At 40.2% G+C, this 19,701-nt stretch overlaps 1 protein-coding gene across 6 annotated transcripts in view; it reads left to right on the top strand.

Annotated features, from left to right (window-relative positions):
- BRSK2 (BR serine/threonine kinase 2) overlaps positions 1 to 19,701 on the top strand; it is a 310,234-nt gene that overhangs the window by 39,080 nt on the left and 251,453 nt on the right. Inside the window, exon 2 of one of the 6 annotated variants that reach the window (XM_033928272.1) lies at positions 16,099 to 16,243. The exons of the other annotated variants lie outside the window; for them this stretch is intronic. Within the exon in view, the coding sequence (XP_033784163.1) occupies positions 16,210 to 16,243 (34 nt within the window). The 5' untranslated portion in view covers positions 16,099 to 16,209. The remainder of the gene's footprint in view (positions 1 to 16,098; positions 16,244 to 19,701) is intronic. 6 annotated transcript variants of the gene reach the window in all.

The following is a 19,701-nucleotide window of genomic DNA, read 5'->3' on the forward strand; positions in this document are numbered from 1 at the left end:
AGGAGGAAGGAGAGAACCCTCCTGTGTCGGCTCATCGCTGGACCACCAGGAGTTATGGCAGGCTCGGTGGAGGCCTGTAAGGCATCAGGAGGGAGGAGGACAGGGTTTAGAACCTTTCAGGACAGGAAAGGAGGGAGTCTGGATGCAGAGACTGGCAGGGCAGGGTGCAGAGGCTGACAGGGAATAAGGGAGGAGGCTGGATGCAGAGCCTGGAAGAGCAGGGAGGGAGGGGGGCTAGGTGCAGAGCCTGGCAGGGCAGGACACTACACTTGACTATTAACACCCCCCCTGTTTATATTTGAGTCAACCTTTTTTGGGGGGAAAAGGTTACCTCGGTTTATATTTGGGTTGGTTTATATTCGAGTAAATATGGTAAATCCAAATAAATACATTTCAGGAGTTAGAATTCTGAGAGGAAGAAAGGTTGGAAATCATGACTCGCTCTAAGTTTCACTTTGGTTTGGTTATAGCTCTTTGTGCTGAGGTGCTATCTACCCCACCTGTGACATCAAGCTTACTAAAACTGTATCTCATGATTATGAGCAGGGGGGATATTGCTTGAACCAGTGCATAGGATTGTTAAAAAAAAAAAAAGAAGCTGGTTAACTTGGTGAGCATTAGAGAATCAGGTTTCAAGTTTATTAAAAGTTTGTTGTACACGCAATATCAAATACTTCAATGCGTATGACAATTTAAAATTACGAGACGAAAATAAAACAATTTATACAAATAAACATACAATGTATGTACACAAGTAATTAGCGATACAAAAGGGAAGAGGGGTGAACTACAATCTTTGAAGAAAGTAAGAGTACATTTAGGGAAAACACAACATCAGGAGGGTGATGAAGAATGTTTAAAAAATATGGCTAAGCCTAAAAAAAAGGATAGGGGAGATTGTGACCTATACATAAGGTCTGGTTAAAATTAGGGATTACTGATAGATGAATTATCCTATCTATGACTCAAATGCGTCTTTGTACAGGTGCCATTTTAATGTGCTTTTACATTTTTCTAATGATTTGTAAATTGTTCCAAAGCTGGGGTGCTATGACTGAAAAATTTGTAGTTTTTCTGGTACCTATTATTTTTAGAGAAGGGATAGTCAGCAAATGCTGTTCCGTTGATCTAAGTGTCCTGGCTGGAGAATATGGTATCAAAAAACAATCTAGAACTATTGGTGTGTTGGTTTGTTGGATTTTGAAGGTTATCAGTGCATTTTATAGATCATTCTGTATGAAATTGGTAACCAGTGTGCTTTTTGTAGAAGAGGTGTGACATGATCATATTTTTGGGAGTTAGTAATAATTTTTATTGCTGTATTTTGTATGATTTGTAGCCTTCTTATTTCTTTCTGGGTTATGCCATGATACAATGTGTTGCAGTAATCTAGCCTAGAAATGACCAAAGAATGAATGAGAATGTTAAGAGCTTCTGGTTTTAAAACTCTGGATAAAGATCTAATAAGACGTAACTTACAGAAACAGTTTTAAACTACTGAACTAATCTGGTCATGAAAAGAAAGTTATTGGTCTAATAATACTTCTAATATTTTCGTTGTTGTTACTTTTTGTAGTGGGAAATTATCTAAGAGTATTTGTGATGAAAATGTAAGATCCTTTTTCCATGGAAAAAACATTATTGAATATTTGGTTGCATTCAGGGCCAACATGTTATCTTTAAGCCATTGACTTATTTGTTTTAACTTATTATTTATATTTATTATCTCATTTGAATCGGCTATATTTAATGGATACAAAAGCTGGATGTCATCTGCATAGGCAAAAGAGGAAAATCCAATGGATTGACTTAGAGTGAGTAGTGGCAACAAAAAATATTAAATAAAAGAGGGGACAAGATTGAGCCTTGAGGTATACCATAAGAATTTGTATAGTTGTTTGATGATGAATTATTGAAAATAACTTTGGCTGACCTATCTTGAAAATATGATTTAAACATGTTTAGTTAGCAGTTGGTCAGAAATGCCAATGGAGGACAGTCTCTTGATGATTAAATGATGGTCAATAGTATCAAATGCTGCAGATAGATCAAGTGAGATCAGGAGGACAGATTTATGGTGATCTAGGTAGTATTGGATATTGGTTGTAAGACCTATCATAGAGTGTTCTGTTGAATGATTAGACCTAAAGCCTGTCTGATTAGGATGTAATGTATGTGTTTTTTTCTACAAAGTTGCTTACATGATCAAAAACAACCTTTTCTATTAGTTTAGCAATAAAGGGGAGATTGGCAATGGGTCGGTAATTTGATTCAATCGCAATTGAGTCTTTGGGATTTTTTATTATTGGACTGATGATTGCTTCTTTCCATTCTTTCGGTATAAATTCTGTGGTTAAACTATTTTTAATCATTGTCTGAATAAAGGGACCAAAGAAGGAAAAGAAACTTTTTATAAAAAGAGGAGAGATTGAGTTGGAGCCTGTGCCTTTAATGTTAATACTTTGCAAGAGTCGTTTAAGGTCCTCTAAGGTTGATATATTAAAATTGGCACACTTGGAAATAGGTATAGTTTGTATTGGTTCCGTGTCTACATTAAAATTGATTTTTGAACTGATGCTATCTCTAATTTTATTAATTTTGTTTACAAAATAATCGGCAAGATTTTGTGCAATAGGTTTATTTTCTAGATCAGGATCTTCTATTCTTTTTGGAGCTGTAAGATTTTTTTAAAATAGCAAAAAGGGCAGAGGAATTTTTAGCACTTGAAATTTTATTAGAATAATATGTTGTTTTTGCTAAATTTATTTTAGTTTTATAATATAGCAATTGTTCTTTATATTTATTTAGGTTATCTCTTGATTTAGCTTGTCTCCATTTCCGTTCTAAAGCCCTAAGTTGTTTTTTGTTAAATGTAAGTTCGTCTGTGAACCAGGGGTTTATTATTTTCTTTTGACTAATAGTTTTTGTACGTAAAGGGGCTAATTTTTCTATTAGTTCTGTTATGCTAAACCAAGCTTTAATTTGTTCATTTATTGGTAAAAGACAAAAGTCTTCGATTTTTAAATTAAAAGATGCAATAATTGAAGAAAGTTCAATTTTATTGTAATCTCGATAGTTGATCGTTTTGGATGATAGTTACTCTTAACAGATTTAGAAAAATAGCTTATGTTAATTAGAAAGTGATCTGACCATGGAACAAAGGTGATTTTGAGATTTGAAAATGCTTCTTTAAGAGATGTAGAGGTAAGAATCATGTCTAATGTGTGACCAACGGAATAAGTTGAATCTTTAGTCAAGGTGGTAAGGCTTGGGAACAAATTTTTCCCCATCCCTGTGGGCACTTATTTTCCTGTCTCATTCCCATGAGTTCTTTTCCTGTCTCTGCCCAATTCCTGAAAGCTCTGTCCTCATCTGCTGAGGTTGTGGGTTCAAATCCTGCTCTGCTCCTTGTGACCCTGGGCAAGTTATTCAGTCCTCCGTTGCTCCAGGTACATTAGATAGATTGTAAGCCCACCGGGGCAGATAGGGAAAATGATTGAGTACCTGATTGTAAATGGCTTGGATAACCTTGATAGGCAGTACTTTTAACCCCCCCCCCCAAAAAAAAAAATAAACAAACAAACAAAACTAAAACGGTCCAGAGAGTTACAGATAAATGATAAATCGCCCTAGTCCTTTGCTGGTTTTCCATCTGTACTGACTGCATCTTCTTTCAGACAATTCCGTCCCCCACTCCTAAGCTTAATGAAGATAATGTCTTTAGCTATAAAATGTAGGTTACATTCGTCCAAGAGGAAGGACTTGAGAGGTTGTAGAAGGGGAGCAGATAAGAACAGAAGCTTCAGGAAACTATCGACTCGATTTTACTTCTGTAATGGTCCATAGTCTTGACTCTTCAATTATTCATAGTAGTTAAAAAGGTTTACAGGAATAAAAGGAGAAAAAAAAAAATCTGAGGAATGAAGCCGCACAGAACGGAAGTGCCTTGCTGGAGACTTGGTAATCATGCAAGCTTTGGAAGGTAATAGCAGTATAATTACACGGCCCTACTGAAAATATTTTCATTCTCAAGACTGTCTGTAATACCTTACTATACAATCAAGGCCACTTTGTTTATTAGTGATGCCATTAATAACATGCATCATGTCTTAATTCAGGATAAAACCATTATAATCTCTATGTTCACATTTCATTCTCATTCATATTTGCATGCCTGCTGCATTTCCAGCTGAAAGCAGCTGAGGACTTTAACACTCCCCCCCAAAAAAAAAAAAAATTGCTAGCTGCTCTTTCAGTGCTTATATACTGAAGAGAAGCACAATGGATGCAATCAATCCCTTCCATGTAAATAAAGTGACCCCCCCTCTTCTTTAACTGAACTTAGTACCATTACAAAAAAGCGCTAAAAACTATAACATGATTTTAACTTGTTTGCATAATTATTCTGCACTTGTTCTACAGTGCACCCTTGATTGCAGCTTGATTAGACAGCACTTCTTTAAATATCGTGATGAAAGAGAGAGCTTTGCTTATTCCAGGGGCAGAGAGAGTGTGTAGAAAACATGTTTCCTTTTAACCTGACAGAAGTTCCAGCTGAGGACCAGCAGCTGTGTACACAATTGTCTGGTTGATGGAGGGAGCTCTTGCCAGAAAACTGTCTGCCTGCATACCGAGGGCAAGGATTTGTAAGCAGGTCAGAGAGACAATTATACCTGATGGCAAAGCCCTTTTGTCACCGAAGGAGCCAAGATGGTTTTATTTCTTGCTTTAAAAAAAATCTCTTCATCTTCTTGATGTATGAAGTTTTGGCAAGTTGCCACATTCCAGTTCTCTCTGGAGTTTGCAGCATTTAGCATTCCTAAATTCTCCATTTTTTTCCTCTGGGGTTTTGTAAGCATAGTTTGCTAAAGCAGTAAGCACCCATAAAGCAGGGCCTGCTTGTCAGTCTATCCGTGTGCATGCAAAGAATTGTTGACGCTCTCATAAACCTATGTATGATGGTAGGAGTTAGGCCAGCCAACGTTTCTGGTGTGCGCCTTAGGAATCCCAAGTCCTGAGGCAGTAGAAGGAGCAGGCAAGTTATTGAAGCTGCAAAGATTGGGTTAGTGTGCTATGGAGATCCCATGTGCCATAATGCTAGAAGACAAAATAGCTAAAGCACTGTATGTCTGCTGGTGGAGAAGCAGCCCCCCTACTAGCAGAACATGGAACAGCCACTTTGAAAGTGGTGCAGTGCAGTGCTGCCCGATTCAGGAAAAAGATTTCCGATTCGATTCACTTTTCCCGCCCAATCAGGCATTTTTTAAAAAATTTTTTCAAACATCCTGGTGGTTTATTTTGTAGCCTCTTCAATCACCTTACCTCCCTTTGCCCTCTCTAACCACACTCTGACTCTGTGGTGTAAATAACCCTCCCCCCAAAAAAAGTTTCCTCTCTCTGTTAGGTCCTAACTCATGCTCGCTGTCTAACACCAGCTCTGGCAGGATACACATTTCAAATCTGACACATTGTAATCACAAATTAGAAAATAAAATTACTTTATCTACCTTTTGTTGTCTGGTCATTTTATTTTTCAAATCATGTTGGTCCCAGGCTCTGGTTTCTGTTAACTCGCTCACCAGGGTCTCCTGCCCATTTGATGCTTTCTTCTTTCTCAGTGCTCACCATCCATCTTCCATCTTTGTACCTTCATTTGTTTCTTTCCCACTGCCACAATCTCTCTCTTTCACCCTACCTGGGTCCTGGGTCAAACCTTCCTATTCCCCTCCCTTCCTCCCCTCCATTATCATGTGCAACATTTTTGTCTCTCCCCATACACCATCTCTCCCTGCCCTCTACTCTATGTCCAACATTTCTCTCTCTCTCTGTTCTCCATGCATGTCTCCCTCCCCTCTACCACATGCAGGATTTCTTCCTCTTAACCTTTTCTACCTCTGTTTTGCATCTCTCTCTTCCTCTCCTGTACCCCCTTCCCCAACAATTTTTCCTCTCTCCTCTCTTCCCCAGCTTTCCATCCCTCCTATCCCCCTGTGCAGCAGCTTTCCATCCCGCTTATCCCCCTGTGCAGCACCTTCCAACCCCCCTCCCCCCCCCCACTGTGAGATCTGACATACTTCAGGCCTCCTAAAGCAGCAGCAGTGATGGTGACCGGCCGGCAGAAGCAGCACTGTGCCTTGCCAGGACTTTCTCTGCCACGTCATCAGCGACATTATCAATGATGTGGCAGAAGGAAGACCCTGGCAAGGCAGGTTGCACTAGGCAGGCCACATCAGCTTTTTCAGAGTGCTGCTTCTGTTGGCCAGCCGCCACCACTGCTGCTGCTTTAGGAGGCCTGGAGGTATGTCAGGCCTCACTGGGGGGGGGGGGGGGGGTGTTGGTCACTAAATCGGTGAGCCCAATTTTTTGGGAGAATGAATCAGTTCGAATCAATTTGCTGAAATGAATTGGTATTCGATTTGAATCGTCAAATCGGGCAGCACTAATGCAGTGTCTGCCATGGAGGTGAGAAGCACCAAGTTGTGTCTAGAGAAGGATTAAAGGAATGGAGACGGGGCTTTATTTCTGCCTGAAATATAGAAGGGATATTCTTATCTAGCCTCTTTCCACTTTTTTTTCCAGGCTGCCTGTAGGGAAGGAGGATGGGCCTGAAGCAAAGCAGAAAAGTCTTTTTTTTTTTTCTCTTCTAGCTCTTCTTTTCCTGTTTTTACAGCCCCCCCCCATACACCCACACCCACTGGCTCCCAAATTCCAATTGGCTACAAATTAATCTCTAAAGGAGAAGTCAACATAAAATGGTGTGAGAATAGAGAAGTGGGAAAGAATGTAAGGGGACAGGGAGAGGGAGGCGAAGAGGAGCTAAGAAAAAGGAATAGTTTGAAGGGGCAGCAGGGTGAGGGGGCTGAAAAAGGGAGGTGGGAGGTTGAGGGGAAGTAATGCTGTAAGTGGCAAGAAGTATGTGCTCCTCACACACATTCTTCCTTCCCATTGTACATTTGTGTATCATGATAGATACACAAATGCCATTTGGATGACTTCACACAGCCACAGCCATCCTCTCTCACTCTTACCAGACACATTTTGTTATGTCTCTTCCCACCAAGTTCTCCATACAGGTATGAATGACTTGACAAATGGAAGCAGGAGAAACACACTATTTTGTAGCACTGTCTATCTATAATAATAAAACGCTAAGCGCGCATGCGCACTCTTAAGCCGTGTTCCCTAAGATCTGATCTGTTGGGATGTGGCCACAAGAGTGCGCATGCGCGCTTACAAGGATCTTTAGTCCTTCCCGGCAAATGAAGGAGGAGCGAGCGGGGAAGGGGGAGCGGCGAATGGAGGGCTAAAATCCGCCCCTTCTACCCACTGGACAAGTCGCCTCGCTGCGTCTCTTCCCGGGGCTCGGAGGACGCCTCTGAGGGTGGTCGGATCTCAGGCTGCTCGATCCATGCGTCCAGCTGGCTCTCCCATCAAAGCCCCCCACGGTGGTGGCTCCTCCTGCATCTGTCCCCACATCCAAAGCCTCCCCGAAGGCTGGCTCCCATGAAAATGCCGCAGCGGAAGCCCCCCCCCAAGAGCCGCACCAGCGTTGGAAACCCCTCCGACGTCACAACATCAGAGACAAGGCTTCCGATGCTGGTGCGCCTCCGGAGAGAAGCCGCGGCCCCGAACAGCAACACTACATTTTCATGGGAGCCAGCCCTAGGAGCAGCCCAAGAGGAGCCGTCATCGCGAAAAGCTCCAGCAAGGGAGCCAACCAGACTGCAAGTGCGGGTCCGCTGTAAGTGGGGATCGGGTGAGGAGCCTGCTGCCTGCCGCTTTGAAATTTGCCAAGAAAATAAAATAAATGCTGCTGCCCTGCTGCACAGGGAATGGGGTGGGGGACTTCTAAAATGTAAGGCTGCATGCTTTACAGATAAGGGAAGGGTTTCCTAATGGACAGTGGGGAAGGTACAAGTAAGGGAGAAGGACTACTGCTGGACAGGGGGAGCAGGGAATGGGGTGGGGGGGTGATGCTGGACACGGGGAGCAGGGAATGGGGTGGGGGTGATGCTGGACAGGGGGAGATAAAAGGAGAAGGGCTATTGCTATATAGGGGGGGGGGGGTGCTGCCGGACAGGGAGGAGGTAAAAGTAAGGGAGAAGGGCTGCTGCACCCGTTAATGTAACGATCTAAACAACTAGTATACTCTATATTTTTCCCAACTTATTTTCATCCTGGTTGTTTTCTAAAAGGATTCCCATTTATGACCAACTTAAATGATGTTTTATGGTATGGGAGATATATTTCAACTGCATGCGAGCCACTGCTAGTGTTTACTAGGGACCATCATAACGCTTCCATGTCCCCTTAGCCCCCCATGGACAGTGAGTATAACATAGGACCAGGGCAATGAACTTATCTGCTTAGTTGCAGGCACTCCAGTGCCCCAGGACAAATCTGTGTGAAGCACCCTGTGTTGCTTGTGTGATGAATATGCTGCTTTAATAGCACACTTAATAAATCTAGGTCTCATTTTGACATCCACTATTTAACCTGAGGACCTGCTTTCTCCCTTGTTCATGCTCCGGGTTTTAGTTAGTAAATATGAAAGGAGCCAGTGATTTAATGGTGCATAATAATGTACAAGATAAATCTTGCCTCCGAAATATAGCAGAAAATGGAAAATCAAAAAGTATTTAAAGTAACAAATTATCTCCTTAGACCACAATAAATTCAAAGAGAGATCAGAAAATTAGTGAAGTGGACTAATTAAAAGCAAGAAGAAGAAGAAAAAAAAAGGAATTGGCTTGACAGAAAGTTCCCATAATTTTATAATGCTGTTCAAAACATTTGCTAAACTCCCCCAACTGACAGCTTCAGGAAGACACGCCACTGTTCAGGCAGGAAAAATGCATATTTCACCCCTAGGTATTTAATCATACATTTACAGGGATAAGCCAGGAGAAAACTTGCACCCAGAGTTACTGTTTCAGCTGAGCCAGTGACTTTGAAAGCAGTTGAAGGGAAGATTGGTGCTGGATGGATATGTAGCAGCTCAGTCTTTGCTTGCACACATCCTGCTGGCTTTGGAGTGATCGTAGCAAAAATAGAAAATAATCACTCAATTAGAATAATCAGATATAGACATTACATACAACTGATAGTGAATTAGTATGCTCAGAGATATGAAGGTGATAACAGGGAATACCCAACCTCACCGCTCAATCATCGCATAATTCAAAGCATCAGCTGTAAGGGTCTTACACTGTTATGTATATTTATCTACGTGCACACAGCTACCGTATTTGAAAAATAACAAACGCTATATAAGTCTTTGGAGTGATGGCTGCTGGCTTTCTGAAAGACAGCTGGCACATTGATTTTCTTTTGGGGTTGAAGGGACAGTTAGTTTATAAATGCAGAGCATAGTATGTCGCTATCCTTAGATCATCCACACCATAGTGGTCACTTTCATGCCTGAATTTTTCTGTACCCGTTTGAGAAAAGGACTTGACGGTCATCTTTAAATTTTCCATCTCTCTTCTTCTCCAGTCCCGCAAAGGCATTATTGTCAAGTCAATATTCAAAAGCACTTACGCAGTCTACATTAGAGGCTAACCACATAAATCATATTTTATTTTTATTCTATGTTGGCTAGAAGATAGATTTTGGCAGGCAAATTTTCTCCAACAAGCAAGATGAATCAGCTGCACAAGTGAATGATGTCATCTGAGAGCGCAAGGCTGGAATAGTTGTCTTGTATTAGAAACAATAGAGAATAAGTTTACTTTCCGGTGCATCGCATTCCTATGGAAACATGTCAGTTATCTATATCCTCCGGTGATATGTGAACTGTGAAACTGTTTGTATAAAGAGAGATGCTGGAGATTTGCAACAGTGAGCTTTAATCAAGAAGAGAGAAAGTCGGTGATTGCAGCCCTGCTAAGCACTTGCCTTGTTTGTGTGTTTGTTTTCTAACGTGTTTGTTCTTTGTATTACCACATTCTTAGACACTGGGGAGTTAAGTGCTTTTTGTTTGGTTTTGTCTCTACAGCTAGCAACACCTTAGGTTTTTTTCTCCCCCGGGTGGAGTTTTTTCCTGGTGCTGGCTGTAAGAGGAGCCGAGGATTATAGCAGGTCAGCTGTGTAGCTGAATACAGAGGCTCTGGCGTTCCTGGCCAGGCCTGTAGCTCTGAGGCTCTGTTTAACTTAGGTGAAACCTACTCTCCCTAATGTCTAAGTTATCTAGTCAGAGAACGTGTTTGATAAAATCAAAGTAATGTCATCCATTCCACTTCAGCATTAAGACCAGCTGCATTCATTTGGAAAATCCATCTTTGCTCGCGATAGTTAAGAAATCTGTCAATATTGCTGTATTTGATGAGGGTCTGTCTGTGTTTTGAAAATGAGTGAGGTGTGGCTTCTGTTTTACCTATAGTTGGTGTATTGGTGTTTTAGGGCCCAGTGTGATAATTTATAGTTTCTGCCTATTCATAGTAGGGTTCTTGCTGTTTGAATTGTACGATTAGAGCTATTGTATGTTAGGATTTTTTTCAGATTTTGTATTTCACAACGTGCCTGAATTTCAAAGATGACATGAGAATCAGAATGTCTTTTTTTTATGGTGACTTTCATGGAGAATTTTCCTAGTTCTGATCTGCATCTGTTGTTGGGGAGAAGTTGGATTTTTGTGGATGCAGTGTCTAACTTACATGAATTGCTATACTGTGCCAGGGTCATGTTCACACATGAACATCATCAATCAGTCAGATTTGTCCAAAGGAAAAAAGGTTGAGCTTCAGCACAATTTAGAAAGCAATCATGCAGATCATTCCAAATGTATACCGTGGATGCACCCTGCGCATGATTTAATGAATTTGTATACTTTTGAAACAGGTTTTTTGTCTAAAGTGTATTTTAGAAATATAGCAACGGATGCAGAGCTGTAATCCAATAGATGGGAAGTTGTGGGAAGGACCATGACCCTTATTGCCTGGGGGCCCAGATCCCTGTCAGTCTACTCCTGCTCATCACAGAAGTGAATTAAGCATTTCAGTACAGACACTCTATAGCATGGCGATTCTTTTCCCTGGTGCAGAAGGTTCTTGGTGGCGTATAAATATAAATGGGTTAAGTTGGGGGTCCCTTGGTTTAACAGCAGACACAATACTCTATCGTCTCACTTATGTAGATACAGGGGAAAAAAGCCTCCAAAAATGAAGCCATGCGCACATTAATTTTTCCAGAGTGCACTGTTTTAGTGTATTTAATCAATTCTGCTCCTCAATGCAATCATTGGCAAAAAAAACCCCTCTATTATATTTCTTTTTTTCTTTTAGTTTAATTTTTATTTTTTTAATGTATTTTTCAAATCTTTACTACAACAACATAGGAAACACCAGCAACTAGAAAGCACCAAGTTATTTTGAATTTAAAAAGGTAACATCACTTATCTTGTTCCTTTTGTCGAGTCTTGTTTTATATTATTACTCTGTGCCATTAGAGAAGAAGCCAAAGCTGAGGCGGCCAGCATTTCGTGGACCTCCATAATTTTGTTTGCTGCCTCAGGGCCAAATGTCGATGGCACATTATACTTGCAGTAATTTGCCTGTCGGTATTTTTACTATTTAGCTTTATATTATTTGGACCATTTGGTCAGACATTTTTTTCGTTTAGTGTTTTTTATATAAATGGGTTGCCCAGGATTGTATCAAGGATATGGGTGCAAACTTTAGTAAAATCAGGATGATGTTTAATAGGTGGACTTCCTCTTCTCAAAGAACTCAGATGTCCGGCTTCTGGAATGCACTTGGTCATTCAGTCCAAAGTGAAAAAGCAGAGGGAGGACATTACCAAAGATTTAAGCAACTAAAGATGAATTATCACCTTCTACATTTTTTTCCTACTCACATGACTGCATCTGCTCAAAATAGCACGATCTGTTGTCACAGGATTATCAAATATGTGTAAGATAAGGATGCTACACAGAAGCTTTTCCTTATTTCACTTCAGAGCACTGCGACTCAAAGATCATGAGAATTCCTCTGCATCAAGAGTAAATCAGTATTGTCTCAGGAGAGATGCCCTCTGCATGTTTTTTTTCAGACATTTCCTGTAGACTTTTTACCAAGCTTCAGGAGTCTGCAAGACAAGTAGAGAAGGCCTTCCCAATCATTTGACTTTTTACCTCGGTTGTTAATAAATGTGTCTCTATATACATATATGTAATAAAAAAAAATCAAACCTACTTTAAAGTGTCAAATCAAACTTGCTTAATTGCTTGGTATGAATACACAAATGAACAGTCTCTCCAATGAGAATGAAAGAAAAAAAGCCTCCGATGGCACAAAGAGTTTTTCAAAATGCACAAAATGAAGTGATATTTAATATGCCTGCTCTATTTCATACCATCCATCACTGGCATTAAAAAAAAAAATTCAATTAACAAATTAATAACCCAAACATCCATGAGATAAACATGCAATTCAAATAAATATTGCTTATCTGAGCAATAACATGATCCCTCGATGGTGGTCATTGTTTCACAGCTATCTCACCACTGATTCAGGGCACAGGATCAACTGAAGAATAAAAAATGCTTACTTTTAACAGTTATCCCTCTTGCAGATGATTTTAAACAATGATCAAGTGAACATGCCAGGCATATCTGTGCTCCCAACACATTGCCGAGTAGCTCCCACAGTAGCGCCAGGGCATTGGTCTTCTCATCCTACAGCCAATCAACACCTCCAAAAAAAACAACCAATCAACATGGACCAGTGTGCTCCCAGTCATAAAAACAAACCAAAAATACTGGCACAACCAGAAAAGGCTCACACAGACACTAATAATAGTCATTAATAAAAAAATAAAACCAATCTATGGCACAACTTAAACCATTAGGATGTACGTACTTATTCCCTCCTCTGAAGAATCAATCTTCTGTTCTCTCCCCTTGAATAAACTGGCACATGATCCAAAAGAAAACATTTTAAGTCCTCTTAAGTTTGCTTATATTGGGTGCAGTGCTGCACTAAAGGCACTTTGACTTTCCTTTTTAAGGCACTGCGATGCTCATTCATGCAGATGTGGAATTTCTTGGACATCTGCCCCATATACATCTTTTTTCAAGGGCAGATAATGTAATATGCAACATGATCAGTGTTGCAATTCGTGCTGTGATGCAAAACATATTTATGTACTTTGAGCAAACGGATTGATAAATTTTAAAATAGTCAACGTAATGTCATACGTCCTACAGTTGCCCACAGAGGGTATAAATCTTGGCTGTTCCCACACTGTCCACCACTCATTTGTCTCGGAATGGCTGGACTCAACTTCTCTTTCAAATTTGGACCCTTCCTATAAGTAATCTGTAGTCTAACATTCTGAAAAGCTGGTACAAATGACACCAGTTGCCAATGCTTTCATATGATTCTCGCAGCATTGCACTCAATAACAGGTTGCTTATGAAGACTTAAAATGTTTTGTTTTGGATCATGTGCCAGTTTATTCAAGGGGAGAAAACAGAAGATTCATTCTTCAGAGGAGGGAACAAGTATGTACATCCTAATGGTTTGAATTGTGCCATAGATTGGTTTTATTTCTATTAATGACTGATATTAGTGTCTGTGTGAGCCTTTTTGATTGGGCCAATATTTTTTGCTTGTTTCTTTGTTGGTTTTCATGATCAGAGCACACTGGTCCAGATATCTGTGTTGATTGGTTGTTTTTGGAGGTGTGCTCTCACACTACGGCCAATGGACAACTGTGTTGGCATTAGACATAAATGCAGTGGTGCATTGTGGGTGCTACTCGGCAATAGCATAACACTCCATAGCATAACATTCCATTTGTATACCGCAAACATCTCACAGTTCTATGCAGTTAACATATACAGAACTGTGCATGCACAGAGAATTACAAAGTAACAATAGAAACTTACATTACATCTACATGATTTGCCCCAAAATTGCTTAAATAAGTTTTTAACATTTTACTATAGTTATAAGATATAGATGCTCATATTATAGTGCCTAGTTTTTTTCCCGACTAGCAGCCTGAAAAGCAAACATCTTTTTCACATATTTCAATTTAGAAAAGCCCCTTACAGTAGGAAACATTAAAAAAAACACCCCAGAAAAACGTGAAGGGTGCCTTGATATATTGAAAGCAAATTGATCAATCGGACATTTCAGTAGACCTTATAACAAAAACAGCCAAATTTGAAAACTACCCTGGCCTCTATTGGAAACCACTGTAGTTTATGAAAATAAGGAGTAATGTGATCGATTTTTATTTTCAAATTATAAACCAATCGTACTGTGGAGTTCTTAATTAACCATAGTTTCCAAAAGTTCTTTTGTAGACCAGCGTAATAGACTATATTGCAATAGTCTAAAAATGATAAAACTAAAGAGTGCACCAATAATTGAAAAGCATAGTCAAGAAATAAAGCCCTTAATGAACGTAATTTCCATAATACTTAGAAACTCTTTTTTTTACTACAGCATCCACTTGTGCTTGCATAAGATTTCTGTCCAAGAGGACTCCTAATGTTTTTAAAGTAGAAAGAATAGGATATTGTACCCCATGTAATGATTAACAATCCTCATTAAGTTTAGTTGGAGTAGCAAAGAACAATTTGGTTTTAATCAAATTTAGTTGGTTTAAACTCCCTTGGCCACTTCTCGACATCCAACATCTTTATCATTATTGAAAGCTTCTATACTGCTACTAATGACTGGGGAGTCAATTCAGAGATTTCCTTGCAGTGTCAAATAATACCCGGTAAGAATGCGAGCACAATAAATCACGAAGCCGTTGAAAAATACGGCCAGTGATTCCCATGGAATCCAACCATTGAAGTAATATGCTATGGCCAACAAGGTCAAAGGCACAGCTAAGATCAAACTGTAAGTTTAAAGCCCCCAATCCCCCTATGTATGGTCCAATAGAGATGCCAGCACAAAACTTTCCACATAATTTGTTATTTGAAGAGAAACTAAACCTTCCAAAAGTTTAACTAAGAAAGGAATGGTGGCTATAGATCTACATGTATACTTGGCAACCGAGTTAACCAACCCTTTGTGATCCTTTAAGAGCATAAGAATTGCCGTTGCTGGGTCAGCCCAATGGTCCATCGTGCCCAGATGTCTGCTCCCATGGCAGCCCCTAGGTCAAAGACCAGTGCCCTAACTGAGACCAGCCCTACCTGCGTACGTTCTGGTTCAGCAGGAACTTGTCTAACTTTGTCTTGAATCCCTGGAGGGTGTTTTCCCCTATAACAGCCTCCGGAAGAGCGTTCCAGTTACAATAATAAGAACTTTTTTTCATAGGGAGCCTTTTTCTAACATGTACTGTGACTAAATAAAGAGTTTTTTAAAATGAAAAGAGGCCTCTCTATATAATTTTAGCATGCATGGATCCAGAGACCAAAAAGAATGGGCATATTTGGTAAATACGTTTTTAAATGTATACCAATCTGGGCACTCAAAAGTACTCCAACTCAAATCAGCAGGACATGGTACATCAATTGCAAAAGTTATACAGTCATAAGGCATGATGTCAATGCACGTTGCTTTCAGGTCTTTCACTTTCTTGCAAAAATATTGAGCTAATATCTCCGATGTCGGTGGACAGTGATGGGTTGGCAATATAAAGCTTCTAACATCAAAAAGCCTGTGTACTAAGTTGAACAGTTTTTTTAGCATTTTGGTTAGATGACCCTACACTTATCCTTCAGTGCTCCTTTATACTCACAAACTCTCATTCTCCATTGTTCTCAAATCTCCACTCTGCTTGACTTATTCCAGATGTCTAAGATCACGCTTCATTAACAACAATTTGGAATCATACTAAGTCAGACTTACACCGGGAATAAGTATGAGTACTCTTAGGAACAATACTGTCCAGAATAGATACACAGGAAAAATCCCAATATTGAAGAAAATCTGAGGGTGAGGGGAAATTCAAATCATAATTAGGACAAAATTTAGTTGTATTTATATAGCCATGGGAGGTGACCCTCCTAGAGCTGTTACTTTTAAGTTGTGAGCATACATGAGCCTGGTATGTACGCTTTGATCATTGTTTAAAATCATCCGGATGAGAGAGAACTTAAAAGTAAGCTTTTTTTTTTTTTTTTTTCTTTAGTTGATCCTGTGCCCTGAAGCTGCGGTGAGATAGCTGTGAAACGATGGCCACCATCGGGGGATCATGTTGTAGTTCAGATAAGCAACATTACTGAACATTTCTTTGGCTCGAATGTTTATCCCATGGATGTTTAGGTTATTAAATGGTTAGTGAAGGGTTTTTTTGGGTGCCAATGATCGATGGTATGAATAGAGCAGGCATATTACAGCTCACTTCATTTTGTGCACTTTGAAAAGTTCTTTGTGCCATTTGAGGCTTTTTTCCTTGTTTTTTTGGAAAGACCATATGATTTGATACTGGAGAGCAAGTTTGATTTTTTTTTTTTAAATATTTTATTACATGTTGTGTGAACCTTCCAGTTCTTCTTATATTTATATGAGTTTTGGTAACCATAGAAGGATATTATGTGCCCTAAATATCTTCTAAATATGGCAAGGAAAATACCATTCAACTGAGAACTACTAATATATATATATATATGTATGTATGTATATATATATATATATATGAAAAAATCTTTGTTAGAACCTCTTGTTAGACTCATTAACCTAGCGACTTGATGAATTACAGATCTAAAAAGAAATCTGTTTTGTGCTAGTCCATTAAGGTCCTCCAGCATCATCTCCATGGTTGCTTTCAATGTGTCCAGCCATCTGATTGCAGATTGCCCTCTTCACCTGGTTCTTTCGATCGTCCCAAGCATGATGTTCTTCTCTAATGATATTTCTCTTCTGCAGTGGTGTACCAAGGGGGAGGGGAGAGGGGGGGCAGACCACCCTGGGTGCACGACCTAGGGGGATACACAGTCGGCTGGGTCCAGAACCTCCTGCGCTGCTCTACAATGGGACCTGCACCTCAGTGCAGCTGCCATACTTATTCCGGAGCAGAGTCGGCAGCCACGCTGAAGTGCAGGAAGGTACTGCAATGACTGCGTCTGTTGGCTTAGCTCTGGAAGAAGTACATGACGTCGGAGGGGGTGGACCGGCAGCCGCAGTCATCGTGGGACCTTGCTGGTTTGGAGGGAGAGAGAAAGGAGCATAGAAGAGTGGTGGAGGGAGAGAAAGGGGACAGGGTGGTATGGAATGGTGGTGAAGGGAGAGAAAGGGGGCAGGGTGGTATGTAAAGGTGGTAAAGGGAGAGAAAGAGGGCAGGGTAGTATGGAAGGGTGGTGGAGGGAGAGAAAGGAGGCAGGGTAGTATGGAAGAGTGGTAGAGGGAGAGAAATGGGGCAGATGCTGATGGAATTGGTGTGCAGAGAAAGGGGAGAAAGACATAAGGTGAAAGGATACTGGATGGAATTGGGTTGGAGGGAAAGAAAGGGGGCAGATGCTGATGGAAGGGAGAAGGGAGAGGAGAGAGTGAAATGCCAGACCATGGGGATGTGGGAGAGGGAAGGGAAGAAGAGGAGAGGAGAGAGATGCCAGCTCATTAGAGAAGGGAAGAAGATGGATGCCAGACCAATGGGTGTGAAGGGAGAGATGGAAGGGGGAGGCATACAGTTTCTGGAAGGGGTATAGAAGGAGAGAAGATGCCATATAGAAAGGGCAGAGAGAGGGTAGACAATGAATGAAATGGAAAGTGACATGAAGTGAGGAAAGCAGAAACCAGAGAAGATTAGGTATAAAAAAAATTTCTATTTATTTGTTTTTTTGCTTTAGGGGAGATGCATCACTGTTTCTGTAGTGTTGCATTGTATGCAGAGTCCAGCTTCTTGGTGGTTCAATTTAACCTTTGTCTACGTATTTCTGTTTTATCCCCCCCTTTTACAAAACCTGAGTGCTGAGTGATGTGTGCTTTTGAGACAAGCAACCATTGGTGAGGGAAAAATCAGTAAATTCTGATTCTCTGAGTGAAGAGGTTTAGCTTTGGCCACTATGTACAGGATAAGCATTTGGACCAACTATTCTGGTTTGCTGGAGTGAAGCATTTTATGAATCATTACTAGGTTTTTGAACTTGAGTTTGATAGGAAGCCAAAATTTTGGGGTAAGAAGTGGAATCACATGGTCAGATTTTTGAAAATAGGATACATTTTATGGTTGTATTTTGAAGAATCTGAAGTCTCTCTAAATATAGAAATCTTAAGTCTATTGTAAAGAGAATTGCCATAATCTGTACTGTTCAATGCTAGAGCATGAATCAATGTTTGTAGAACTGAAGTGACAAGGTGTGACTATATGCTACCTGGTGCTTAAGAAAACTTCTTTACCAGCCCCATCACTTAGTAATAGTCCACCCCTGGGACTTCATATAGAAACATCTATTAAGAATTCTAAAATTGAACTTAACGACTCACCTGTGTCACTTGGCTTTTGAAGATCCAGATTATGGACCATGATGTGAACTGGTCACCTGTTCAATTCCTCACTCCTTGTATCTCATCTTCTCTCCTTTTGTACTAAACACTTTTAATTTCTGATCTGTGCTTGAGATTTCCTATCTATTTTGTAATTCATTTTCCTTTTCTTACCACTATTTGTTTATTGTAAGCCACTTTGATCTGTTCATCAGAGTAAGCAGTATATCAAGTACAAATAAACTAAATTAAACGTACCAGATGGCACCCTAAATTAGAAATGGAGTGGGAGAGAGGGATTGAACTACTCCATAGTATTGATGATGTCAGTATTCATGACAGATTTGAGGTAATTCTCAATACGGGGCATCTGTTGAGCTGCCTTGAGGTTGGCATGCATATCTTTACCTAATATTGTCTGGATCAAGTTTTAAGAAGAGTGGAGTGAGATAAAGCGCTAACGGTTAAGCAACTTTGCCAAAATTAGGAGGGAGCCAGGGCTGTTCTGGGCCAACATTTATCTGAGATTGATAATATTCAGCTATTTAGAAAGCATTCTTAACAAGCAGATAAAAATTTGGGACAGCATAGAGATTAGAGAGTGGCTGCCTTACCCACTTATCTTTTGCATTGGCCATGAGTCTAAATATTTCTCTCCTTGCTCCCAGTTTGTGGTCCATTGACAATAGTTCCAGTCTATAGCAGCCTGCTGTAATCTTCTCTCCAGAATGCTGCCTAATTCTCTAGGTCTTTCATGGGGAGGGGAGGAGAAGTTTTGCTTTTGTTTTCAGCAAGTGCTATTATATGAATGTGGTCAGCAAGATACCTTCAGATGCTATTTGCAGATATCAAGCCCATTATGTTGTTGCTTTACCATTGTCTACCCCTGTTTATTGTAATACCAAGGTCCCCTTAAATGAATTTGAGGCACCCAGCAGACTAGAGCACAATATTTTTCTCTGCAATTCAGTTTTTAACTCCTGACATGACTGTGAATGAAGAGTTCTGTATACCAGCACCTGTGTGGTCATCAAGCACAGTAATTTGTTCTTGTGTATAATCTTTCTAAAACTTCCAGGGTTTAGGACATTTGAAATGAAGGTATAATTTCACGCCACGGGATTTCTAGCGCATAGTACTAATTTTTAAAGCAGTACTCATTATATTTGCAAGGTGAGCATTAACATTTTCTTTTCAGGCTTTTTGAATAAAATATTTTTGAGAGGTTTTGGGGGTGGCAGCCTGTAGGGGGTTTAAGTAGCAGTACAATAACAGAGATTTCATGATTAAAAAGAAAAAAATCCCCAAA

This window comes from Geotrypetes seraphini, chromosome 19 (genome assembly GCF_902459505.1).
Source record: "Geotrypetes seraphini chromosome 19, aGeoSer1.1, whole genome shotgun sequence".
Lineage (NCBI taxonomy): Eukaryota > Metazoa > Chordata > Amphibia > Gymnophiona > Dermophiidae > Geotrypetes > Geotrypetes seraphini.